Source organism: Phoca vitulina, unplaced genomic scaffold (assembly GCF_004348235.1).
Source record: "Phoca vitulina isolate PV1807 unplaced genomic scaffold, GSC_HSeal_1.0 scaffold26, whole genome shotgun sequence".
Classification (NCBI taxonomy): Eukaryota; Metazoa; Chordata; class Mammalia; order Carnivora; family Phocidae; genus Phoca; species Phoca vitulina.
In genome coordinates this window covers 21,592,421-21,618,823 of record NW_022589729.1, presented here as the reverse complement: position 1 = coordinate 21,618,823, position 26,403 = coordinate 21,592,421, and the positions used below count along the sequence as shown (strand labels likewise).

At 52.9% G+C, this 26,403-nt stretch overlaps 1 protein-coding gene across 1 annotated transcript in view; it reads left to right on the top strand.

The window, feature by feature from the left end:
- LGR6 (leucine rich repeat containing G protein-coupled receptor 6) overlaps positions 1-19,548 on the top strand; it is a 120,673-nt gene extending 101,125 nt beyond the window's left edge. The window contains exons 10-18 of the mRNA XM_032422480.1: positions 923-991; positions 2,249-2,320; positions 3,619-3,684; positions 4,670-4,741; positions 5,198-5,269; positions 6,907-7,032; positions 7,993-8,153; positions 12,884-12,964; positions 15,252-19,548. Of these exons, the coding sequence (XP_032278371.1) occupies positions 923-991; positions 2,249-2,320; positions 3,619-3,684; positions 4,670-4,741; positions 5,198-5,269; positions 6,907-7,032; positions 7,993-8,153; positions 12,884-12,964; positions 15,252-16,507 (1,975 nt within the window). The 3' untranslated portion in view covers positions 16,508-19,548. The remainder of the gene's footprint in view (positions 1-922; positions 992-2,248; positions 2,321-3,618; positions 3,685-4,669; positions 4,742-5,197; positions 5,270-6,906; positions 7,033-7,992; positions 8,154-12,883; positions 12,965-15,251) is intronic.
- The last annotated feature ends 6,855 nt before the right edge of the window (positions 19,549-26,403 follow it).

Below are 26,403 nucleotides of genomic sequence, written 5' to 3'. Positions count from 1 at the left end.
CTTGGAGCATGGGTCCCTCGGCCCTTTGCTGCACCACCTTCACTGCTTTGGGCCCGACGGCATTCCCTTGTTTCCTTTCTCCCATTCTTTTCATTCCCAGCCCAAGTTCCGCTTCTTCAAAAATCTTCCACGGATTACACGCCACACATGGCATCCCAGGAACATAACTAACATCTTCAGGCACACACTTCGCCTTCATGTCTGTTATCATGTTTTGTTGTCACTTTAACCGTGTGAGGTGGGTGGTGGTAGCACATTTTGTAGATGGATCCCGAGGCTCCCGGGCTCTGCTCTGCCGTGAGCTAGGACCCTGGACTCCAGATCCAAGAGGCTCCTTTCTGGACCCTACACTGCCTCCCTGTGGTCTGGCAGGACCCATTTTTGCTGTGCCTGGTTGGGTCCCTGTCCTCACCGGTAGGGGACGGCAGGGAGGGGAAAAGCCATCAGTCTAAAGCAATCTAAGAGAGAGCTGGTGGGAAGGTTGTGATAAAGCTTTAGTGGATGATGATTTGGGGGAGACCCTATCTCAGACTCTAATAAGCAAACACCTGCAGCCAAGAACTTTTTCAGAAGCTCCCATGCTGAAGCCTTTTAGACAGACGCCATTCCCATGTCCCTTGCCTGTATTTTTTTTCTTTGTTCATTTGTTGTGTTTTGCATGCTGGGGCCCAGATGCCAGATTGTGTTCTCCCGTTGGGGGCTCTTGGGGGCTGGGCCAACTTAAGGAAACGGAAGTTTGGACCCTGCTGAGCCAAGCTCCGCCCCTACAGGGCCTGAGTAGCTGGAGTATTTTGAGGCTGGGGGGAAGGATAACATTTCCCCAAAAGGTAGGGTCTCTCAAGGGGAGATCAATGATGGTGGGGAGCCCAGATATCGAGATGCTCTGACCCCACCCTTCCGAGTTTGTCGCATCTGTTTCCAGATCCCTGAATGGTGCCACGGACATCCAGGAGTTCCCAGATCTCAAAGGGACCACGAGCCTGGAGATCCTGTGAGTGGATACACTCAGCCTCTACCCCATCTGTGCCCCTGCTTCGCCCGCAGGAGCTCTTCTGTCTGCCTGTCCCCCAGAAGGCTGCCCAGATCCTCTGCTTGCCCCTTATCTGGCCTGCTTCTGCTGCTGGCTCCAGCCTGGCCCGGGGGTCACCTGGCTCAGCCCCAGGGGCCCATGGCCATCTCCTGATATGGCACTGCTGCAGGCAAGGCCGGAGGTGGCAGATGGTTTGGGGGTGAGGAGGCTGGTCTTCTCCTGACCATGCTTGGATTTTTCAGGCGTGACTTCAGAGTTCCTAACCCCAAGCTGTGAGCGTGCTGAGGACCCGTGACAGGGGGAGCAGGGTTGTGGAAACACATCTCCTTTGCCTTTCTGAAGCGTGATTCCAACAAGGATTTTCTCATGTTTTCTATTACTATAGCCTGTAGAGTGGGGGAGGGGTGTCAGAGCACAGTAGGCCCTCAATACATTTAAGAGGATGAATGGAACAATCAAGCAAACACCCAGAGTGAGTGGTAGGAAGCCAGCCGGCCTGCCCCATGTCACACAGCTCATTCATGGCGTGGCTGAGACAGGAACTCTCTCTCCTCTGTGTCTCTGTTGTCTTCCCCTAGATTTGCTGGCATCTGGAAAATTTTCCATGAGGGAACTAATAGTTCCCCAAGAATGACCTTGGCCTTGGGTCTTTCTTGGGACACCCTGTCCCTAGCCAAACCTGCCCCCACAGCCCTCTCTGTCCCAGCCCCGGGTCCTTCCCTTCTTTTCCACCCCTTCCCCCTTCCCCGGGGCACAGGGAGCAGACTCCGTGCGTGGTTCCCATGGCTCCGCTGGGGTTGTTTTGTTTCGTCTTTCCTATCTACTCCCTGCCCACGGCTATCCCCCCTCTCCAAGGAGGGCAGACGAGATTCTAGTTCCTGTCCTATATACCCCGTGTTGCTGGTGACCACTATGAGACAATGGGTGGGGACACGATGGGTGGGTGGGGTGGGCTGTCTGCCAAGCAGAGAGCCCCTGGGCTGTGTCTCTCTCTGTCTGTTGCCCACCCCCACCCGCCTCCAGTCCCAGGGGAGCTCTGTGCTCAGATGCCAGGCCTGCTGCTTTCTCTCCCTGCGGCCCCACGCCTGCCCTGTGCCTCCTGCCCCTTCTGTCAGCTCAGAACTCCCATGTCAGTACGAGGCCCGGAGCTGGAGACGGGGGGCCGGGGATGGCAGGGCCCTGGGTCCGCTGCCAGTTCTCTCTCTGCTCTCTCCGCAGGACCCTGACCCGCGCAGGCATCCGGCTGCTCCCACCGGGGCTGTGCCAACAGCTACCCAGGCTCCGAGTCCTGTGAGTGGCTCACGAGCATTCTCCAGTCTTGGCATTGTGCCCTTGCTCCCATGGGCTGGCAGGGGCCCCTCCTGCTTCTGTACCCCTGGGTTACCTCTCTTTCTGGAGAGTGGGACAAGTTGGGCTTCTGCTGAGAAACTGCCCGGGAGGGACTGGGCTGTCCTCTCTTGTTTGGGGCAAAAGGACAATGGCCTTTGGACTCAGACGAGAGTTTGAGGCCCAGCTTTGCCACTTACTAGCTGTGTGAATTTGGACTCCCTCTCTAAGGTCTCAGGGCTTCGATGCCTCATCAGCAAAATGTGGATAAATGTGTGAGGGTTGAAAAAAAATGTGTGTCCAGCACATAGCACGTAGTGCTAGGACGTACTCGGTGCTCAGTCGGTGGTGTTACTTATCCAGTAAGAAGACCGTTAGTCTCTTCTGGAACCATGGAGGTATTTAAGTGGCCTGTGAAGTCAAGGGGAGTTTTCTTCTCCCTCCTGAATCCAACCGGAATCTGAGGCCCCTCCGCACGGACCCAAGCCCACAGCTCAGGACGGGGAGACTGGCCCACGAGACGTTGCACATGCAGCAGCGCTAGACTGGGCGTCTGGGGACGTGGGCGCCAGACCCAGCCTTGCCACTGACTGGCAGTGTGTCCTTGGCAGGTTCTGTCCCCTCTCTGTGCCTCGGTGTCCTCATCTGTTAACGAAGGGGTTGGGTCCGATGAGCCCTACAGGCCCCAGCTTTCCCTCCCTGGGACTCTGTGCGTGGGGACTACAGGTGATGTTTACTTGGGTTGGCGTTGACCAGCTTGCCCAGTAAGGCCTGACATGGTCCCTGCTGACCGTCTCAGAGTCTCTGCACCCTCTGCTCCTTTGCTCATCTCCATGCCCCTCTCACTTCCTGTCCCCCTCCCCCCAGGACCCTCCAGGGTCCCCCAGGCCCTCATGTGGTTGAGGGCAGCCCTGCTGGAAAAATGCCACATCAGCCCCATCCAGGCCCTGCAGTGAGGAGCGGGACTCAGCAGGGGGAAGGGAAGAGAAGTCTCATTGCCATGAGGTGTGTCAACAGCCACATCCCTGCAGGGTCCTCCCAGCCCTTGGCTGCTTGACAGGAAGGCACGTCCTGGCCAGAGCTGCTTCTCCTGGCCCCCAGCTTCACCCTCACCTGGTCTCAGGTCTTCACCTGCCTCACCTGGCCCTTTCTTCCCATGCCAGGAGAAGTGGGGGGCTCTCCTTTCTTCATCCTAGTGCACGGGGGGTGTAGAACTGAGCCAGGGTCTGAGCCTATTGTCTCATCCAGTCTCTCTTCCCCAGGGAGTTGTCCCATAATCAAATCGAGGAGCTGCCTAGCCTGCACAGGTGTCAGAAGCTGGAGGAAATGTGAGTTGGGGGGGCAGGGGCAAGGTGAAGGCATGCAAGCCAGACTTGGGGCACGTCTGAGGGGAGGGGGTCAGCGTGCACACTCAGACATTTCTCCCTTCTCTGAGCTTGTTATATCCAGGGGTTAGGGCTGGGGGCTCAGCAGAGGCCTAGACGAGGCCTCCAGGGACCACAGATGATGGGCCCACGCAAACAGTCCCAAGGTGGCTCACTGAGGGTCAGTCACAACAATGAAAGTCAGTAGTGATTTGGGCCAGTGGGGGGCCAGGGTCAGGCACATCAGGGCTGGGAGGCAGGACACAAGTGTGTCTTTGTGCACGCGCACACTCATACACAGGAGGAGAAACCCAGGATTCACATTTGACAAGGAAAAAAAAATCACTTAAAAATGCTCTAAGCTCTTTTCACCCAGCTTCTGTTTTTTCAAACTTGCTGGGTCTCCTGAGCCTCCCATGTCTGTCCCCTGACCCTAGGCAGGGCAACGCCTTTTGGGGCCCAGGCAGGATAGGGGTGTGAGGGTCTGTCCTGTTTGTCTAGATGCCAAAGGAAAGAGGGTCTTCAGCATTTCTGAGGTACAGGCTCCATCTCCCATTCAGAGAAGCAGTCCACTGAGCTCTGCTCCCCAGCTTGGGCCAGCCACTGGGTCATCCAAGGGCGGGGCAGTGTTCTGCTGCCGGACTAAGGTCTGGAGGACCCAGGGGCGAGGTTGGCTGGGCTGGGAGCCAGCCCCGGTGGGAACCCTGGAAACTGACTCCCTTTTGGGCCACAGGGATGGTTTTGTGGCTTTGTCTCCTGACCCACTTACCCAAGGCAACCGGATCCCCTTGTGCTCCCTTTAATTCTGGTGACTTCCGCGGGCTGGGCCCTTTCTTCCCATGCCAGGAGAAGTGGGGGGCTCTCCTTTCTTCCTCCCAGTGCATGGGGGGCGTGGAACTGAGCCAGGGTCTGAGCCTATTGGCTCATCCCGTCTCTCTTGCTGCCCTAGCGGCCTCCAACACAACCGCATCTGGGAAATTGGAGCTGACACCTTCAGCCAGCTGAGCTCCCTGCGAGCCCTGTAAGTATCCTGCAGCATCCAGGGGTGGGCCCTCCAGGGGTCCCCTGTGCCCCTTTCCCAGGCATGCTCCATACCCATAGCACACATGGCGGTGGCATGCACAAAGCTTCCCTGCTCTATATCCCTGCCCCCACCGCGCGCACACACACACGCGCATGCACACACACACACACACACACACACAGACACGAGAGGTGCCTCCCCCTCCAGATGGCTTCTGAAGCCGCTTTTCCAGCTGGTACCCAGGAGTCGATGAGGCTCTGAAGCCAATCTGCCAAATCCCTTTTCCTGTCGCCACAGCCAGGTTCGGAGCCAGGCAGCAGGTGCCTTCCCCAAAAGGCTGAGGGTTCTGCTACTGGGGGCGGCTCAGATGGGGAGTGAGAGGAGAACTCAGGATGGGAACAGTGAGTCCTCCACATGTCGCTGGTCCCACCTGTAATACCTCTCTGTCCACAGGGACCTGAGCTGGAACGCCATCCGGTCCATCCACCCTGAGGCCTTCGTGACCCTACGCTCCCTAGTCAAGCTGTAAGTGCTCACTGCACTCTCCTCCCACTTAATGGAGACCAGTCAGGACCGTGGGCTGGCCAAGGGGGGGCAGGAGGGCCCACCCCAGAGTAGGGACATGCATGAATGTCTGACCACACATCCTGGGGAGGTGGCCTCCAGCCTAATCAATCATTCTGACAGTCCGTTTGACAGACTGGGGGGCCTGATAAACAGAGAGCCTGCCTCCTGCAAGCTCTGGAATATCATCTGCTAATGTTTGGCAACATTTTGGCGGCCTCGGCCCTCCCAGTGCCCCCTTGTCTTGGGCCCTCCCCCAGCCTCTACATGTCCCAACAAAGAGGATGTTCGAGCCCGAAACTCCTTCACGACCTGGGACAGTGGCAGCAGATGTGGGAACCCAGGTTCTCAGCTCAGCAGTCCCCTGCATGAGCAGTAACTCTAGAGGGCTGCCATTCTGCAGGGTGGCAGAGGATCACAGGTCCCCTAAATTACATAGGATGCCAACGGGAGCATATAGTGCTGGCTGCATGGTCATTAGGTCAGAGCTGGAAGGGACCTCTGATGGGGCTGCCACGTACTGTGGTGCAGGTTGTGTACTGCATGCACAAGGGCTCCCACCCAAGGGGGAGCTGACTGCCTGCTTGCATGTCCTAAAGGTGTGTCCACCCCGACAGGACCCTTTTCTGATTAATGCCCAGACTCCTTATGGGCTAGCTCCAGCCCTGGCCTCGGAGATCATCCAACCCAATCCCTCACTTCACAGGGGAGGCCTCCAGGCCCAGGGGGACAGGCTCGCTCAAAGCAAGGCCAGAATGCAAGCCTCCCAGACGGTTCACAGTGCCCCTCCTGTCTGCCACTCTCTGGGCTCTGGGCCGGAGCCTTGTAAAACTCGCACTTCGGTCTTCCCTCTCCTGTGTGCTCTACTCCTGCCAGATAGGTAGGGTGGATATTTTTATCCCTTTGAAAGATGAGGACATTGAAACTCAGGCAGATTTTTGACTCCCCTTGGTTATGCAGGGAGTCGGTGACAGCGCCAGGTTTCCTGCCTTCCAGTCCAGGCTGTTTCCACGATGCGCAGTCTGTGGTCCTGGTGTTTGGTTTGGAGCCCTGGTTCCCTGTAATGTGTCTCCAGTAGAAGACCATGCATGTCCTCATCTCTGGCTACAAAGCCATCCCTGCAAAACAGAACGGATGACCAAACCCCTGCATGTAGCCAGAGGCCAGCTCTGTCCGATCCCCGACTCTGGCCTCCCATGTCATCAGAAAAGCAGGGGAATAGGGACAAGCAAGTACAGGCAGATGCCCTAGTGGGTGGACAGGGGCCCTTGCACGGGGCTGGGACCTGGGCATAGGAACTGTGGTTAAGGGACTCTGTGACCTACAAATGGGGCTGGCTTGGCATTACCTTAGAGCAGTCCCTGGTATATAGTATTTGATGAATGAATGAGTGAGTGAGTTATGCGTGGTGCCTCTGTAGCTACCCTTGACCGCCCCCCCTACCCCCAGCATTTAGTGCTCTCGTCTCTCTATGCTCATCTGTCCTCTGCTCCTCTCCTCTTGCTTCCATCCCAGGCACCCTGGTCACACCCTTAGCACAGCCCTGCCCCTCAGCAACCCCACTGACTGCCAATAACCCTGACCATCCACTGTCCTAGGGACCTCACAGACAACCAGCTGACCACACTGCCCCTGGCTGGACTTGGGGGCCTGATGCATCTGAAGCTCAAAGGGAACCTGGCTCTATCCCAGGCCTTCTCCAAGGACAGTTTCCCAAAACTGAGGTGAGTGCCTGGCTTTCCCCCACCTCTAGATAGGTTTGCCCCGGAGTCGCTGGGGAGGCCATGGAGGGACGGAGAGAAAGCCATAGGACTTCACCTCAAGAAAAACCTGATGGCCCAGAGGCATAGGGTTTGGCCACTACTGAGTGGGAAGGGCTCACGCCTCTCCTTCCTCATCTCATTCATAGCATTTCTTTCTGTCCCAAGCATCAGCCCCAGGGGACGCTGAGCCCTCCTGTGAGGACAGGAGTAAGGTGATGTGCAGGCCCCCCGGACCTCCTTGCTCCTTGTCCCCTTCAGTGCACGCAGACTGCCTGTCCTCATTTGGGCAGCGTCTGGGCCCCTGTGGTCAGGAGTGGGAAACAAGCAGCCCAGCCGGTCCGTGGTGCTGATGACATCCAGGCCTTCTGCCTGCAGCAGGACCACAGCCTGTGTGGCCCAAGCCGCCGCCTCTGCCAGCTAACGAGATGCCTGGAGGCATCTGCCCTCGCCCTCAGAGGGCACCAAATTCAGCTCTGCTGTGCCCAGGGGTGGGGCCAGGGGCAAGGGCGTGGGTCTTACTGAGGGCAAGGGTAAAGCAAGAGTCACTAGGAGAATCCCCGTCTCCTGGAATCTGAATGAAGAGTTGCTGGCTGGGAGGGGAGCAGAGCACCAGAGTGCTGTGTGATCTTGGGTGAGCTGCTCCCCACTCTGAGCCTACTGAGGGGACTCCATAAACGACGGAAAGTTTATCTTCCCATCTCATTCTCAAGATGAGTGAGGAAAAGATTGGAAGATGCCAGAGGCCTTCAGAAGCAGAAGCCAGACTGTAAGATCCGTACAAAGAAAGCCCAGGGGGCTGCCTGCACCGTAATCGGGGCACTTTTGGGTTGAAAGGCCGGTGTTGAGTGCCAGGTCCGTGGGTTGGCATCCTAACCGTTCCTAAGGCAGCTCATTTTGCCCCTGTGCCCCCTCGGCCCCCAGGATCCTGGAGGTGCCCTATGCCTACCAGTGCTGTGCCTATGGTGCCTGTGCCGGCTTCTTCAAGGCCTCTGGGCAGTGGGAGGCTGAGGACTTTCACCTTGAGGAGGAGGAGGCTCCGAAGAGGCCCCCGGGCCTTCTGGCCGGACAAGCTGAGAACCACTGTGAGTGATGGGGGCCCTGTGCTGGGGGGGTATGTGGCTTGGAGAGGAAGTTAGGGAGGAGGCCTGGGGGACCCTGAGAGGGGCTCTGGCAGGGGCTGCAGAGGTAAACCCCAAGGGTGACCTGGGAGGTGACCTCTACACCTTGTCTCTCCAAGGACGTAGCCCAGAAGTGCTTGCGGAGAAGATGATGACAAGGACAGTAGTAATGTTTCCATATTTGCTAAGCCCTTGGCGATTCGCAAGGTGCTCCCTGAGCTGCATCTTACAGAGCGCCCCTGCCCTCATGGCTCACACGTTCCTTCTCCACAGCTGCCTCCTGGCTACACGGGCCCTTCAACTTCAGGGCATTCTCAGAGTGGACATCCACTTTCTAATCAACCTGAGCCAAGCAGGATTGAATTAAATCAATTAAATTAAACCTGCTTAAAAAAAAAAGTCCCCTCATTATATGTCCTAGAGCCAAATGGAACAGCGTGGGGACTATCACAGGCCACTAGGTGCAAGAGGACCTTGCTGAGAAGGGCCACGTGGGTCTTGAGCCACATGGGTCTGTTTCCGGAATGGTTGGGGTAAAAGGAAGGAAGGGTGGAGGTAGGAAGCTGAGGGGGCTTAAGGATCCTCTGTCAAGTGGTGTCTTAGATAAAGGGCAGAGAGGAGGGCTTCCATCCTCCTCACCTTCACCCCATGTGACAGAACACGGGTAGAATTAGGAAGAAGCACAAAAGGGCCCCGGATATTTGGATTTCTTTTTCAGTGTCTAACCCCCTCTCCACAATATGTCCATGGAGAAGCTAAACAGAAAAATCAAAACGAAACATGTAAGAAAAACATCTCTGTTGGTGTAGACAGACCTGGGTTCTAAACCCAACGACACTGTTTACCAGTTGAGTTGCCGGGGACAAGCTATTTAACCTTATTGAGCCTTGTTTCTTTGATCTGTGCCATGAGAACGATACTACACATCCACAGGCTGTAGAGGCCGGCACTCACTGGTACTGCCTACTGCTCTTACGGGGAGCCTCCCCGTGTGCGTGCGGGGGGCCAGTGTGTTGTCTAGTCCGGGACACAGCTTACGGAGGCCAGTGTTGTGCAAGCAGTTAGGGGGTCTCTGGGGTCTCTCTCCCAGACCCCTCCCTGGGGAGGGCGTGAGGACCCCATGAGGAGCCCAGTGGCCAGGCTGGCTTTAGGCCGGCAGACAGCTGTCCCCAGGGGACATTCCTGATGTCTGTCTGCTGTCCACTCCCTCAGGGGGCTGGAAGGAGGAATGGAAACTTTCCTTCCTCAAGGTGAAACTTTCCACCAGGCTTAGGTCTTGGAGAGCCACAGGGCGTCAGAATCGTGGGCTGCCTGCCGCCGGTAACGGGAGCTAGGGCAGGGCCCCCCACTTCCTGTGGGAGCTAATAAGCCTTGAGGAAGAAAGCCAGGAGCTTCGGCTGCAGCCAGATTTGATTTCCTCCTCGTTTGAAGAGTGGTTACTTAACACCTTGGCTGTGACTTTCCCAGCCTCGGACGAAGTCCGTGGATTTCACCCCTTGTGTTTCATTCATGCATTCTGATTTCAAAGAATTGCTGAGCTCCATTCTGGAGAGCCCAGGTGGGCAGGGAATGGAAGGTAGAGAGGAGAGGAAATGCCAGGACTCTGTGGGCACACCTCGGCCTCCTGCCCGCCCTGATGGTGTCTGGGCCAAGGGCAGCTCCACAGAGCCTTCCTGCCTCCTGGGAAAATGCCCAACTGAAGGTGTTTACCCTTTAAGTGGGGAGGAAGGAAACAAACCACATGAGTCAAAGATGGTGACAAGCATGACACCGAGTCACCTCTCCGTTACGTGTGCGGTGGAGGACGAGCCTACGGGGCACTGTCTCTGAAGCCTGGGTAACGTACAGGCGTCCTTCTGAAGAGAAACAAGTCTCTCGTCCCACTTAGGGCCTCAGACACCTTGCCCAGTCTCACTAGAGAGACTGAAGTCTTATTCTTAAAAAACAAGTCTTTCAATGATGAATTATTGCTGCAAACAAGAGTTTTGTCTTTATAAATGATAAGATGTTTTAAGATGATCATTTCAAAATTCTTATAGAATTTATGGACCCCCAAGATATCCCTAACACCCCTGGGGTTCACAGGCTCTGGTTTAAGAAACACTGCAATAATGACTAAGAGGAGAAAAAAAATGCTACTTGATTCAAACAAGTTAGAGTTTCTTTAACAATGGATTTATCTTTCTAATCCTATTTTCTCAGGCTAAGGAACTGCAGGGTCTAGACTTAGAATGGGAAGGATCAGTAAAGATCTATTTTTAAAATTTTTTATTGTTATGTTAATCACCATACATTACATCATTAGTTTTAGACGTAGTGTTCCATGATTCATTGTTTGTGCATAACACCCAGTGCTCCATGCAGAACGTGCCCTCTTTAATACCCATCACCAGGCTAACCCATCCTCCCACCCCCCTCCCCTCTAGAACCCTCAGTTTGTTTCTCAGAGTCCATCGTCTCTCATGGTTCGTCTCCCCCTCTGATTCCCCCCCTTCATTCTTCCCCTCCAGCTATCTTCTTTTTTTTTTTCCTTAACATATATTGCATTATTTGTTTCAGAGGTACAGATCTGAGATTCAACAGTCTTTTTTTTTTTTAAAGATTTATTTATTTGAGGGAGAGAATGAGAGAGCACATGAGAGGGGGGAGGGTCAGAGGGAGAAGCAGACTCCCTGCTGAGCAGGGAGCCCGATGCAGGACTCAATCCAGGGACTCCAGGATCATGACCTGAGCCGAAGGCAGTCGCTTAACCAACTGAGCCACCCAGGCGCCCAGATTCAACAGTCTTGCACAATTCACAGCGCTTACCAGAGCACATACCCTCCCCAGTGTCTATCACCCAGTCACCCCATTCCTCCCACCCCACCCCCCACTCCAGCAACCCTCAGTTTGTTTTCTGAGATTAAGAATTCCTCATATCAGTGAGGTCATGTGATACATGTCTTTCTCTGTTTGACTTATTTTGCTCAGCATAATACCCTCCAGTTCCATCCACGTCGTTGCAAATGGCAAGATCTCATTCCTTTTGATGGCTGCATAATATTCCATTGTATATATATACCACATCTTCTTTATCCATTCATCTGTCAATGGACATCTTGGCTCTTTCCACAGTTTGGCTATTGTGGACAGTAAAAATCTAGTCCAGCCTCTCACTCAGCATAGAAGTGCCCTTTCTCACATCTGGGACTTTCTGCTCCAGCACCTCTGGGGACAAATTATGCCCAGCTCGTGCATCTGTAAAGCTGCCCCCCCATCCCCCCCCCCCCCCCCCCCCCCCCGATCAGGAGAGCGTAAAGGTTAAATCCCTGGCCTCTGTAGTCAGACAAACTGGGGTTGGACTTCCGCCCTGTAGCGCACCGGCTGGGAGACCTGGGGCGAGCCGCTTCACTTCCATGAGCCTCAGTGTCCTCATCTGTCAAATGGTGTCAAAGGACACCTGCCTCGTGCAGCCACCGGGAAGGTTAATGAGACCATGAAGATGACTTGCTGGGCGGAGGCTGGCACAGAGTAGGGGCTCAGAGACTCTTAGCCCTTACTGTTACATAAATCTGTTAGTTGACACAGCGCATTCTGATGTGAGTGCTTGATCCTCTTCCGTCTCCATAAGCTCCCTGAGAGCAGGACCATGTCTTCGTCATCCTCGAGGTCCTCTGCACTTGCCCGAAGCCCAGCGAATGGCAGGCATTGCATGCAGCGCCTGGGGACCTCAGGCCCACCTCTCTATTGGTCAGCTCTAAGTGTGGGAGCTGATGAAATCTTCTCCATTTGAATTGTTAATTTGCCTCCTACGACCCATCCTGATTCTACCCTCTGCAACAACACAGCATATAGGAGCACAATTCCTTTATGCCTGAAGCAAAAAAGGGCCCCTGATATAGGGGGCCTCAGCTCCTTGAGGATGGCCTCGGCTTTCCCACTTACTCTTGCCTTGCCTAAGTTAATCCCCCAGTGGCTGTGACCATTTCTCAAGTGTATGGCTTCTACTCGCCCACTATCCCTGGTTCACCTCCTCTGAAGCAGCTCACTACTCTGTCTTAAGAAGATGCCCTTCCTGGGGCACCTGGGTGGCTCAGTTGATTAGGCGTCAGACTCTTGATTTCGGCTCAGGTATGATCTCAGGGTCGTGGAATTGAGCCCCGCTTCATGCGCTGTGCTGGGCATGGAGCCTGCTTAAGATTCTGTCTCTCTCCCTCTCCCTCTGCCCCTCAACCCCTGCTTGGGCTCTTTCTTTCTCTAAAAATACAAAAAAATAAAAAGAAGATGTTCTTCCTAGCACATGGTGTTCACAACTGGCCAGGGAATTACAGTGGGGGACGGGCCAGTGTGGAGAACTATTTGATTACCAGCTCCCATTATTAAGGCAGCCTCCACCCTAACTCTAAGCAGCATGCACGGTAACTAGGCTGCCTGGAGGGGACACAGCATGCTGAGTTATAGGATGAGACGAGAGAGTTTCAGATATAAGTTTGCTGTAAAGAACAGACAATGCAAATAATCCACATGTGGATAATAGGAACTGACTGAATGTTTACACCCAAGAGTAGAACAGATGTGCACGGCTGCTGGGATGACCTGTGCTGAGCAGATTGAGTTGGGGATGACTGCTTAAAGAGGTGGGCATTTGGAGAAAGGTGGAACTTGACTGTCACTAAGACCTGGGCCCCAAGCCACTTTCTCTTCTCACCTCTCAGATGACCTGGATCTGGACGAGCTCCAGCTGGAGATGGAGGACACAAAGCCACACCTCAGTGTCCAGTGTAGCCCCATTCCAGGTGAGATGGGTGCCTTGGCGTGGGGGTGGGGGCAGGACTGGGGAAGGAGTACCCAAATATTTAGATGAGATGCCAGTTCAGCCTGGCATGTTTATAACCACTTCAGGCACCTTCTTTGCCTAAGAGCCAACATTCTGGAGGGAAGAGAGCCTCTCTGGTGATTCCTAGGGAAGGAGCTGGAGTTCTTCCCTTGAGTGGCCCTTTGGAACAGCAGTGGGGGAGGGGTGACAGTGGGGAGAGAGGAGTCAAAGCAACCTTCACAAATCAGCCAGTGAGAAGTTAAACATCCAGGAGAAAGTGTCTCTCACGGAAGAGAGAAGCAGGAAAGAATGTCTTGACCCCACTGATCAGGGTGGAGTGTGGCACTGCTTCTGAGCACTCTCTCAGTCTAAGACTCGCAGAACCCTGGAGCCACATGGGCCTCCGCAAGGTCACCTTCTCCATCCCTCTCTGCTCTCTTTCTTTAAACTCTCCAGGGTGGAAAAACTTCACAGTACCCCTGGATGACTCCCTATAGGCCTATCCAAGCCTTACATCTGAGGAAGTGTCCTATAGAGTCTCACCTGAATCCTGCTGTGAAGAAAGAAGGAGAATTCTCTTTCCCTTCGATGCAGTGCACCCTAAGCTGTTCAGAGCGAGGAAGCCCCTGCCCCTGTGTACGAAGTGCTAGCAGGTCACCCCCAGAAGGCTGTAGCACATTGCTTAAGCCGGGACGGGATCTGGTCGGAATGAACAGAAAGCAGTGAACAGTGTGCTTCTCTATTTCGTCTCCCCTCCATTTTCCAGTTTGACAGCTCTCTTTGGTTCGCACCCCTTGGCCTTCTTTCACTGCTCTCTCTGAGCCAAAATAGTGCTTGCCGACTGCCAGCCCCTGCCCGCAGTGCTCAGTGGGTGGAGCGCGCCCTCTAGTGCCAGCCCAGAGCAAGAACACCATCGCAGTCTGGAGGAAACAGGTGGTGGTTTCTTCCTGGCTTGGAAACCCCCATGCTTCACGCTGCCACAGAAATTTCACCTCTGAAAACGAATAATCAGCAGTGATGAGGTTAAAGAGGAGGCTCCAAAAGGCAAAGTCCAGCTTGAACTTGCTTTAAAAATAGATCGTGCGTGCAGATGGTCAAATAAATTCTCCATATGGGCAAATATTTACTACGCAGCCACGGAAAACATGTTTTGGAGGAAGATAAAGATTTGGGCAAGTGTGCATAGTAAAATTTTTACTTAAAAAAGGGAATTAAAAACTATATATGGAAAATCCCAATTTAGTTTAAAAACGTATATGTATGTATGTATTTTTTTTAAAAAAATGGAAGGAAACATACCATCATTCGGAGAGGTGGGATGATAAGCAGTTTTAATTTTTCCGTGTTATATTTTCCAAACTTTCTACAATGACCATCTATTATATGGTAGTCAGAAAAAAAAATGTTTAAAAAATAGTTCCCACAAAAGCCTCTCAGATTCCCAAGCTACTAGAAATACATTGCAGAACAGGAGTCTGAAGCCAAAAGAAATGAAGACATAACATGTCCAAAGTTACAGGGTGATTTAAGGACAGAACCTGAGGGGAGAGATGGAAAACACCACGATCTCAGCCATTTGTGCAAAACCAGGTTGGAAAAACCCAGAGTCATCCGTATTTTCATTTACTTATTATGCTTTTCTTCCCAAATACTGATTGATTCTGTGAGTACTGACTGTGGTCTGTCTCCCCGTCACAGAGCAAGGGAGAGCCAGCCAGGTACAACATCTGGCCAGCGCTCATGCATGGCCGGGTCCTTAGTGGATCCCTGGGCACTGACCGGGAGAAGCAGAGCCCTGGGACGCAGACTGGTCCCCTCACCGGGCAGCCCCTCACACCTCTGTGTCTCCGGCCTGGCCGCATCCCAGTTTGGATGCCCCCTCCGCTCCTTTATGCCACCTCGCCCCTTCCTGTCCCCTAAATCCTGCTGCTTTGGAAAGACTGCTTGGCTGAACGTTTCCTCAATGCCTGGGTTTGCGCTGTATGAATCTGTACTTTGTGTACAAGTTGGTTTATTATGTGTTTATATTTCTACATGTATTGGGTGAGTGTTCACTCCATTTGCAGCTCCTTGGAAGAAGAGCTGTGTGTGTCCCCACTTCCCCCCGCCCTAACCCCACCTGACAGTTCTCAGAGACCAGGTCAGCCTCTGTCACCCTGGGAGTTCTCTGAGGACAGAGGCTGTGTCAGCCTCTCTGGCCTCATCCCCAGGACCCTCGACCCAGCAGCCTCTGACCCAGGGGTAATGTCTGATCCTCTCTCCCACAGGCCCCTTCAAGCCCTGCGAGCACCTCTTCGAGAGCTGGGGCATCCGCCTGGCTATGTGGGCCGTCGTGCTGCTCTCCGTGCTCTGTAACGGGCTGGTGCTGCTGAGCGTCTTTGCTGGCGGGCCCGGCCCCCTGCCCCCGGTCAAGTTTGTCGTAGGGGCAATTGCGGGCGCCAACGCCTTGACGGGCATTTCCTGTGGCCTCCTAGCCTCTGTCGACGCCCTGACCTTTGGCCAGTTCTCCCAGTATGGAGCCCGCTGGGAGATGGGGCTGGGCTGCCAGGCCACAGGCTTCCTGGCTGTCCTGGGGTCCGAGGCCTCCGTGCTGCTGCTCACCCTGGCCGCCGTGCAGTGCAGCATCTCCGTCTCCTGCGTCCGGGCCTACGGGAAGGCCCCCTCCCTGAGCAGCGTGCGAGCCGGGGCCCTGGGCTGCCTGCTGCTGGCCGGGCTGGCCGCCGCCCTGCCGCTCGCCTCGGTGGGAGAATACGGGGCGTCCCCGCTCTGCCTGCCCTATGCCCCTCCCGAGGGCCGGCCAGCTGCCCTGGGCTTCGCCGTGGCCCTGGTCATGATGAACTCCTTCTGCTTCCTGGTAGTGGCCGGCGCCTACATCAAACTCTACTGCGACCTGCCGAGGGGCGACTTCGAGGCCGTGTGGGACTGCGCCATGGTGAGGCACGTGGCCTGGCTCATCTTTGCCGACGGGCTCCTCTACTGCCCCGTGGCCTTCCTCAGCTTCGCCTCCATGCTAGGCCTCTTCCCTGTCACCCCGGAGGCCGTCAAGTCTGTGCTACTTGTGGTTCTACCCCTGCCTGCCTGCCTCAACCCTCTGCTCTACCTGCTCTTCAACCCCCACTTCCGGGATGACCTGCGGCGGCTCTGGCCCTGCACGGGGACCCCAGGGCCCCTAGCCCATGCTGCTGCCAGCGAGCTGGACAAGAGCTCCTGCGATTCCACCCAGGCCCTGGTGGCCTTCTCTGATGTGGATCTCATTCTGGAAGCTTCCGAGGCTGGGCGGCCCCCTGGGCTGGAGACCTATGGCTTCCCCTCAGTGACCCTCATTTCCTGTCCGCAGCCAGGGGGCCCCAGGCTAGAGGGCAGCCATTTTGTAGAGCCAGAGGGAACCCAATTTGGGAACCCACCACCCTCCATGGATGGAGAACTGCTGCTCAGGGCAGAGGGAGCCGTGTCAGCAGGCGGGGGCCTGTCAGTGGGCAGGGCCTTCCAGCCCTCTGGCTCCGCCTTTGCCTCACACTTATAAATGTCCCTCCTCACTCTTTTCTTCCCATCTCTTCCCTTCCCTCCCCTCCCTTCCCACTCCATGAATGATGGCTGCTTGTAAAATAAATTCAACCACAACTCAACAGTATGATCCACAGTAGGATGGCCCAGTCCCTGGGCCCTGGGCTCCATTGGTCTCCTCCCTCCTATGGCCATCATCAACGTGTGCTTCTTAGCCTGGGTTCCCCTTGGCCTTCCTCTGGGCCTCTTCCCTGTCACATCTGAAGCTGTGGACCAGAGATCTGGACGTTTGTCTGCCTAAGGGAAATGAGGGCTGAGGGAAGCACAAAACAGTGACTGAGGTAGGGGGCCGAGCAGGTCAAGGATCAGGGTACAATGGGCAGGGGGACCTCACAGGGAAAGACCTATAAGGGGACTGCCAAAGGCATTTGGGCATCTGCCCTTTGACTCGCGGATTGGACACGAAATGTGTTCTGTGTCCTGTTAATCTTGAGATACGCCATGCAAAAAGACTCTCTGTTAAAATCAGTTTTAGAAGATAACTACACATTCTGTCCCTTTCTTAGAGATTCACAGTGCATATTAGTATAGTAACGGCTGCAAGAATTCCCGCAGGGATAAAGTCTGTTGACCTTTGTTTAACCCACTTCCCCAAATTCTTTGACAACAGGTTTTTGTTTGTTTGGTTGGTTTTCATGGGCTATCTATTAACGTCTCACAGAATGTAACACTGCTCTCTCCCAGGGCCCTCACCTCTATACCACCTAGTGCTACCCAGTGACATCATGAGGTGCCACCGATCCTAGAAAACCCTGATCGTAGGAGTTTCACCTAGGGTAAAGTTCATGGTCCCATCAACCAGAGAAGACTGTCCACATTCTACTTTCCCATCCCTCTTGCTCTGCCCTGGGAAGGATGGGGAAGAGGCTGCCTTTGTGGTTCCAGCCTCAGCCCCCCGCACTGGGGCAGGGGTAAAGGGATCCCACATGGGGTCCCACCTCTTCCCCAAGCCCAACCACCAATGAAACTTCTGCCCTCAATAAGAGAGAGCTCCCCCGGATCCTGGCAGGGTACACAGAGGGAAGTGGATGACTGCCTGGCTTCCTTCTGGCTCTGAGTTGCCCTCTCGTGGTTCTCCACCATATGCCTTTTGGCAACTCCTGCCGCAAGCCTAGCTCTTTCTTTGCATCCCACGTCCTGCGTTCTCTGGGACAGGGAGCCCCTGGCCAGCAAACTGGAGGGATATTTGCATTGTATGTATTGTTTTGTAGGGAGCATTATAGGAATCTGGGATCCCTGGGTGCCCCAAAGAAGCATGACACTTCTGCCTCTCCTGTCATAACCTTCCTACCTTAGGGTTTACCAAGTGTCTCCGAGTGTTCTAGCGCTCCCCACCCCAAACACACACACACATTCGATCTCAGGATGAGGAGGTGAGAGCTAGAACATTCTTGAAGACATATAAAGGGAATCCAAGGCTCAGAAAAGGGGCTCTACTATTAAGACAACTCTGAGAAGGTCCTTCCTAGTCTGCAGTTTAGCTTCTATCTCCCCACTGCCCCCAGCGCCCAGTGGAAATTCTGATGCAAGTCCCTAAGGCTGCCTAGGCTGAGGTGAAGGGATGAGGCAGAGACCATGAGTGGAACTTGGCACATTTCTAAATCTCATTTGACCAGCTAAGTTGCCTGGACTCTTATAGGCTCTGAAGCTAAATGTGCTGACCTTGTAATCACAGAAGGAACTTAGGGTCCTAGCACAGGGTTAACCTCAGAGTAGGCACTCACTAGATGGTGGGGAATTCATTTATCAGTTGGTTGAGAACCGCTGGTCTCCCTGTTTCCCTGATCAAGAGCCTTTCATGGAAGGAGTTTGCTCTACTTTGGGTAGTGGGAGTTGGTAACTGTTACGTGGAAAGTTCTCTGAGGTGCTCCAGGGATGACAAAATTGGTGTGATTTGTGGGAGCCTTGACTTCTAGGAAGTCACCCAGGCCCCTCCTCACAGCTACCGCCACCCCATGTGATCACTTCCGCCCTTGGAGCCAGGGAGCCAGTGTTGAGCGGAATGTGGAGTGAAGTGGCCATGTGTTGGAGGTTTAGGAGTCATGGGAACAGTCCCCTAGAGGTGGCCTCTTCTGTGAAAAGGGTGCCAGGGTTTTTTGGCTGCAAGCTCTAGGGTGGCACTACTGTCATCGTATCATATACTCCTAAAGCTCTGGGCATTTGCCAAGTCTGGTCCTTCTGGACAGAGGAGAGGTGTGGGGGAAGGGAGTAGAGGTGTTCGCCATGAACTATTTTCATTATTCAAAAAGCCTAGTTGATGATGTACATTTACCCAAAATAAGGTGGTGAAGTAGTTTCTTTGTTTCTGATGGACTTTTTAGCAAGTCAGTATGTTACTCTTTTGGTTATCTCCATTATAATCAGTAGAAGACTTTGAAGGTTTTATATGTCTTTGATGAAACAAAATCAAAAACCAAATAACTCAATGCATGTGAAATCTTCCAAAATGGCGTCCACGGGGATGAATCCATCCAAAGGGCTGCGGTGGAAGAAATGTTGGGAACTGCCGACCTGGGATGTGCGGCCCTGGCATCTGTGTGTTGTGCCTTGGCAAACAGCGCCAACCACAGTCTCCTCGCAGAGCAACTTGTGGAAGAGAACTTTCTATAGTCAACCATGGTTTTTAAAGCACCTCTATACACATCAAGAGGAAGAGTCCTTAATTCAGTGCTGAGATTTGAAGACTATGGATTAACAGAGCCTCTAGTTGGGCCTTCTCTTCACCTTCCTCTCCCCACCTCTTGCTCGTCAACCTCCAGGAGGAAGAGTTGCCAACAACTGGTAGGGCCTGAATAAGTGAGGATGATGGGAAGTAGCTAGAATCCTGATCCTTTCTGGCACCGTCTTCTCTAACTACCTCTGCTCTGGTGTAGCAAGTTCTCCCACCCACCCGGTATCCCCTATATCACTTCTGGGTTGCAGGCCCATGCCCTCTCCAGCTGTGTGAAGTGTAAGAATTGTCAAGATGTAAATATTTGGATTCTTCTGTATAATAAAGCACCAGTGAAGTATCACGTGTGTCCCTCAACTCTTTTCTGCTGCCACCGGTAGCTCTGTGAGGTGCAGCCAGAGGTGGGGCTGCCTTGAGAGAGGAGTGATCACCCTGTCCCCTGAGTTCTGGGGCAGCCGGGGCACAGCCAAAGAGGCTCAGGTTTGAAATTTAGAAGGATCAGAATCAATTTGGCTCACCCGTGTTTAAGTGCCCTTTGTGTGCTGGGCACTGGGTTAGGTGGAGAATGATCTAGAGAAAGCAGGCAACATGGTGGACTTCCTGTTAGATGCTCCTGAGCATCTTCTCAGACCTGAAGCCTATTCCCGGGGTTTCCTGATTCTGTAAATCCCAAAGAATCAGCTTCCTTTCCTCTACTTGGGCGACCTTCCTCACCCACTCTGCCTTGGAAATCTTCTTCCTGAAGCCTTGACCCAGAGTGGGATGATGTCGCCAGGACAAGCAGGCAGTTCCTTTCTAGAGGTAAGGGAAAGAGATTGGGTTCAGTAAAACCCTGCAATCATAGGAAGGAGATGCAAGCCCCAGTCAGGGCCTTACTGGCCTAGTGCCTGACCTCCTTCTGAGAGCCCAAACAATGCCTCCAAGAGTATTTCTTTCTTCCACTCTTACTGAAGATGGAATTCCAAACCCATCCATCCTTGTGGCCCAACTGCCGAAAGGCCATTCAGCGGTTCCTGCTGGACTGGACTGAGAGACAGAGACACAGGGGCTAACTCAAGTAAGTGGATGTTCCCTAAGAGGGTCTGTGTAGAGCAAGAAGGGAGGCAGGATCTCAGTAAATCTAAGACCAGAAAGAGCAATGGGACTGGGCCCAGTGTGGCTGAAATGGGAGGGCCATTCTGGATGCGAGGCAGTTCTGAGATCCAGCCAGTGGGAGTTTGGGGTCAGTCAGCCTGGAGCCCCCCAGTAGGAAGCAAAGCTGCCCTCTGTAGGCCTGCTCTGATATCTCTCCCCTTCTCACCACAGTCCACTGCTCCTCCTCAGCCCCTTTTCACCTAGAAGGCTTTTTATAAATTTAATTTTTGAATAAGTAATACATTCACATGGTTTGAATAAAATATATCTGTTTAACAGTCTCCATTTGCCCATTTCCCAAACCCTCACTGGTCACCACTAAGATCAGTTTCTTATCTATCCTTCCGGAGTTTCTTCATGCATGTACAAACAAAACGCATATATATTCTTCCTTCTCCTTTCTGCCCAAGGTAGCATACCACAATTCTGCTTGTGCAGAATTTTTCATCTATTAACAGAGCTCAAAGATCTTTCCTTACCAGTATAGAATGCTTTCTCATTTTTTTTTACCGTATCTTATCTCTCTTTATACAGATGTATCCTAAATTTTATTCCCCGCCCCTTTTCATGGAAATGTGGTTTGCTTAATCTTTCCTTCTACAAACACTGCAGCAAGTAGCATCGGATGTATGTCATTTAGGACACGTGTAAGTATATCTGTAAGACGCAGTCCCAGACACGGAATTGCTGGGTCAAAGAGAGTTCTAGATGTTGTTCCCGAAGCCGTGGAGCCGCGCGCACGTGTGGGCGCCGCTGCGTGCTGGCCGGGCGCACCGCGACTCCCGGGCGCGCGGGGACGGCGGGACGCGCGTGTCGTCGCCGCTCGGGCTGCGCGGCCGCGGGAGCCGCGGGAGCCCGGCAGCCGCTCCGCCCGGGAGGCGCCTCTGCACGCCCGCCGGCCCCCGGGGCCCCGATGCCGGATGCGGGTCTGGCCTCCCCCGGGATCCCTGCGCGCCGGCAAGTGGGCGCCAGCAGCCGCGAAGCAGCAGGCCGGGTGCGCCCGGGGGGCAGCGGGTCTGGCAGAAGGAGAAGGCAGGCTCGCCGGGGCGCCGGAGGTGGGGAGATGAACCCCGGTGAGGCCCGGATCTGGCCCCGGCATCGTGCCACTGGTGTGAGTGAGCCGCAGATGCGGAGGGGCCGACATTTAAAACAACGACAACAAGAGTTTGAGGTAATAGTATCTTTTCTTTACCTCATTGCTCCTTTGGACTCATAGGCTATGTTTATTCATAACTTCTGCCTACGTGGGCCTCACGATGACTCCTGTTCTTCCTCAAGCCCTCTCTACGCATCCTTTCTTTCGGCTTCCATTCCTGGCTAATTGCCTTGTTTTCTTTTGGTACTTCCTGGAGAGGGAGGGAGAACCTGACTAGCCAAACTTCCTTTTCCTACACTGGGTCAAATCAGAGGTCAGTGGTCAACTCATGGACTGAGCACTCAGGCCAGGCACCTGAACTGTAGGTATGAATGGGTATGTTTATGTGGGATCCCATCGGACGAAGTATGGCTGCTCAGAGCTGCCCCTGGAGCAAGGCTGTGGGCTCTTCTCTCAGAACGCGCAGTGGGCATGGCAGAAAGGTTCCACAAGAGCAGGGACTGTGTTGGTGTTACCCGCTGTTGTGGCTTCAGTCCTTTCCACGGGGCCTTGCACAAAAAGGTGCTCAATTAATTTCTGCTGGCTGGGGGGAAGATTTTAGAAATCAACATATATTTAAGCAATGCATAAAAATTCTGTTTCCCAGCCTAACGGGGACATCTGGCCAGAAGATGCAAATAACACAGAACAACAGATAGCTTCTTGTCTGAACTACATTTCTGTTTCTGAGAACTGGCCCTCCATTCAGTAGCTCTATGTCGTGCCCTTCGGGCATGTCCTTTCTCTTTATAAGAGAGCAGAGTGGGCAGCTATTTCTGTGGTGAGATTTGAAGGGCCAGCAAGTTCCCTGACCCCCTTCTCGGTAACAGCTCCTCCCGTGGCTAGCACAGTGGTTGAAATTCCACCATCACAGTTCCTTATTCCTTCAGGTTAGGCCCTTTGCCTGGGGCATCTGCTGCTTCAGCCTGCCCAGTAACCGCTTCCGTTCTTCCAGGAACTTCCGTTTGGCTTTTCTAAAGGCAACGATCCCCAGTCTCCCTAAGGCATGTGGTTCAGGTGGGCTTGACTCCACTCTAGGTTCCGGAGCTGGAATGTGAGCCAGTCTTCTCAGTTTATCCTATTCCCTGGCCACCGTGATTGGTCCAAGATGGGCTCATATCTCAAGTTCTTCTAAAGACTTGCCTGACAGTACATTTGGACTCCTCAGTTTGTGAAACAAGGACTTTTGTTTGCTCATGTGAGATTGTTAGAGTCTGTCACTTGCAAATAGGTTTCTTGGAGACTCCCCTCTCTGATCACCCCCTCCCTCCCCATGGCCCAGGAGTAAACCCACTGACTTACTACCAACTGTTAGGGTGGAGAGGGCAGTTGTAGAATGGGAATAAGGAAGGAAGGAGGATTGTCAGGATAGGCTGTCAGGTGGGGATAATGGGAGGCGCATGGGAGGCCCCAGGGGGTAACGCAGGGCAAGAGAGTGCTGGAGGAGAGGGGAGAATGGAAAGGGCAGGTGAGACCAACCTCATTTCATCACTGAGTGAGCCTGACACCACCAGCAGGCTCTGGCCTTGGATCCCACAGGTAGTTTGAGAATCACAGAACTGCCAGATATCAGCACTAGGAGACACCTTGGAGGTCATGGGCCATCAGAGGAGGGAAACCTAGACATTCCCCCAGAAGGGACCACATCACCACCTGACCCTGTTTGGGCAGTTCCCCAGACATAACTCCCAGGTCTGGAGAGAACCTAGTGCATAAATAAAAACTCACCCCCCCCAACCCCCCACCAAAAGGAAGTTGCCTCTGCTGGGAGGTTTGGGAGAAAGATCCCTCAGCAGGCCTTTTTTTGAAGCAGAGTTGCAAGGTCCTGGTTAAAGGATACAGACCACGGAAGGAAGGGGACATAGTCTGGTGGGATTGTGGGATCAGGGGGAAAGGCAAGCGAGGAAAGCACATGAAGGGGAGAAATCCTGGAGCGGGGATGGGAGGTGGGGTGGGGTGGGAGAGACACTGGATAACCTGTCATCCTTGATGGAAACTGGGAGTTGGAGAAAAGGATGGGTGCTCCCTGGGAGCCATGGTAGGAGCCAGGGGCAACTTGCCAAGAAGCAAGGAGAAAGGGGAACATGTTATTTCTGGGCAGAGCACATCTGCGTCCATCACCCCAGGCTTCACTGGCGGCCCTGTGTAGGACTCCAAGCTGCCCTGCAGCCACCCATCCTGGGGAGCAGGTTCTGAAACCACAGACCCCTACCCCCCACCCTGTTCTTCCCTCCCTCAGGCTGCCCCAACCTAAACAAGACAACCTGGGCAGGGGGGCCACATGCGGATGGAAAAATACACACTTGGCTGGAAAAGGAGCTTTATTTGTGTGTGTTGAATTCCCACAGCAGCCGAAGGATAAATAGCTAGTCCCCAGCCTTAGAGACTGCCCACAAGGTGGGTGGTAAAATCTGTTCTTATTTAGATAGCTTTTGGGGAGAGATGGGGAGAGGGAGTGGGGGCAGCAGGAGAGGGGAGCTTGGAATCTGCATTGTTTATATGATCAGTCACGGATGTCATCTCTCCTCTTTAATTAGGGGTTTGTAGCTGGGAAACTTTGCTCAGCTTGCTTGTCCTAGGAGCAGAGCAGACTGGCGAATAGGCAAGGGGCAGAACATCTCTTTGGGGCCCAACTGTGGTTGGGCCACTATGTCTCCATCCCCAGTCCCCACCTAAGCACTCAGTATGTCAGCCCTGTGCTAGGCCCTGTACTAGGCGCTTTATGTGCATTATCTTAGTCAATCCTTACAACAACCTCATGAGTTAGGTACTGTCATTATCCCTGTTTTTTGGGAGAAACCCAAAGCACAGAAAGATTGCATAGCATACTAAGGGCACACAGTTGGTAAGCAGCACTGCCGGGTCTAGGCTGGGGCCTCCTTGACCCCAGTGTCCATGCATTTAACCCTTTCCCATCGTTCCTTGGGCTGGGGATACAGACCTGGGCTTTTCTCATTTTCTCTCATTTCTGTTCTCTAGCCCAGGTCCTCTGTACTTGCTAAATCAGAGAGATGGATAGATGACTTCTAATCACTTTTGGCTCTGTTTTTCTTGCAATTAGAGAGAAAAGTTTCTTGTTGCCACTATATCCCCAGCACTTGGAATCGAACAATGTGTATACAATGGACACATTTTCCGATAGGTACAAATGCTATGAATAAAGTCAATCAGGGTAATGGGCTATAGGCTAGAGTGCCTGGGACTCAAGGTGCTCCTTTAGATGGGATAGACAAGGACTTTCTGGGACAGCTATATTTGAGCTGAGACCATCATGGACAACGTAGAAATCCCTGAACAAGGAATAAGCTAGATGTGTTCAAGAGATTGGAAGTGGCTTGTGTGGCTGGAGTGTGGTGTATAGGGGTAGAGGGTATGCCATAAGGATGGATAGATAAAGCAAGCAGGAGCTAGATCAGGGTCTTCTGGCCCAGGGAAGGAGACTGGATTTTTTTTTTTTTTTTTTCCCTAATTGCAAAAGGAAGCCACTTCAAGGGTTTTAAGGAGGGAGGTAAAATCTGGTTTTGACATCGTCAAAAGATTATTCTTGCTGCTTTGAGAAGTATGGACTGTAGAGGGTCAAGGCTGGAGGCAAGGAGACATGGTAAGGGGACTATAGTACAAGTGAGATGAGAATGGCTTGAACTAGTATTAGAAGAGGGAGGGAGAAGTGGCTGGTAGAACTGACCAGACCTGGTGATTGATCAGTTGTGTAGGGGTTTTGTCCCATAGGAGGGGCTCCTTTCCTACAACTATTCCCTAAGTCCCTCACACTTCACTTCTGGCTTCACCCTGATCAGCACATGGCATTTCCCTGACCACAGCGACTGGCTTCAGGGTGGTCCAATCATAGGAACTTTCACTCCATGGCCTGCTGGGTGTGAATTAGAAAGTACATAGCCCTGACTGCTGCTGGGAGTCACTCTGAAAGGGGAGTATGTTTAAGGAGCAGACAACCAAGACAAGTTGTTACTCTGGATGGCAGGTGGAAAGAGACTGAAATCTTGGTGTTATTGAGCCTCTGAACACACCAATTCAGATGCTCACCCCACCCCTGGACTTTCCATTTATTCCATTAGAACTTCCCGTGTTGTATTGTCACCAGTCTGAGTTGGATTTCACTCACAGCTGAAAGCATCCCACCTGATATACTGTTATCTAGGAACCCCAAATCTGGCTTATATGCATGAATTTAGGAGAAAAGCCTGCAATAAAATCATTTCTGGGCTTTAAAAAGAGAACTAATTTTGAGAAATGGTTCAAGAATTCTAGAGAAGTTGGAGGTTGATGAAGTGGGGGATAAAAAAGAAATTTATATTTTCAGTTTATGCCATCATCTGTCATTACGGATTATATAAATTCACACTTCTCGTCTTGTTTGCCTTGAGTTCAGTACCACACATGATCTGTGGCAGGCTGTGCTGAGTGAGGATACAAGGTAACTCACAGGTGGATGAGCAGACATTGCCTATTCAGACATGTGTTATTTTACGTGCACGGTGCCTAGCCTAGGTATAAAACCACTGCACTGGGATAAAACTGCTACACTGGGTAATGGACAGGGATATTACAGTCTTTATTTTTCTACCTAGGACTCTTAATATCTACGTTCTTCAGAAAGTCTTTCACTCAGCATGGGCAGCCTCTTTCCACTTCAACTGATTTCTGCTCAAATCCATTTTCTCTGTCATCTCAATAGAATAATAAAGTCTAAGTAGATTATAAAATCGTGAGTAGGGGACTCAAGTTTGGCGCCTATCTGTTCAGAGTAGTGCTTGCCATGAAATGAAGTTAGGGACAGAAAATGATTACAAAAATCCTTATTTAAATTTGTATGATTATTTGGTTAATCTCGTGTGATTTTTTTTTCACCATTCTAAAACACGAGCACAATACTTGGTACACAGCAGGTGTTCAG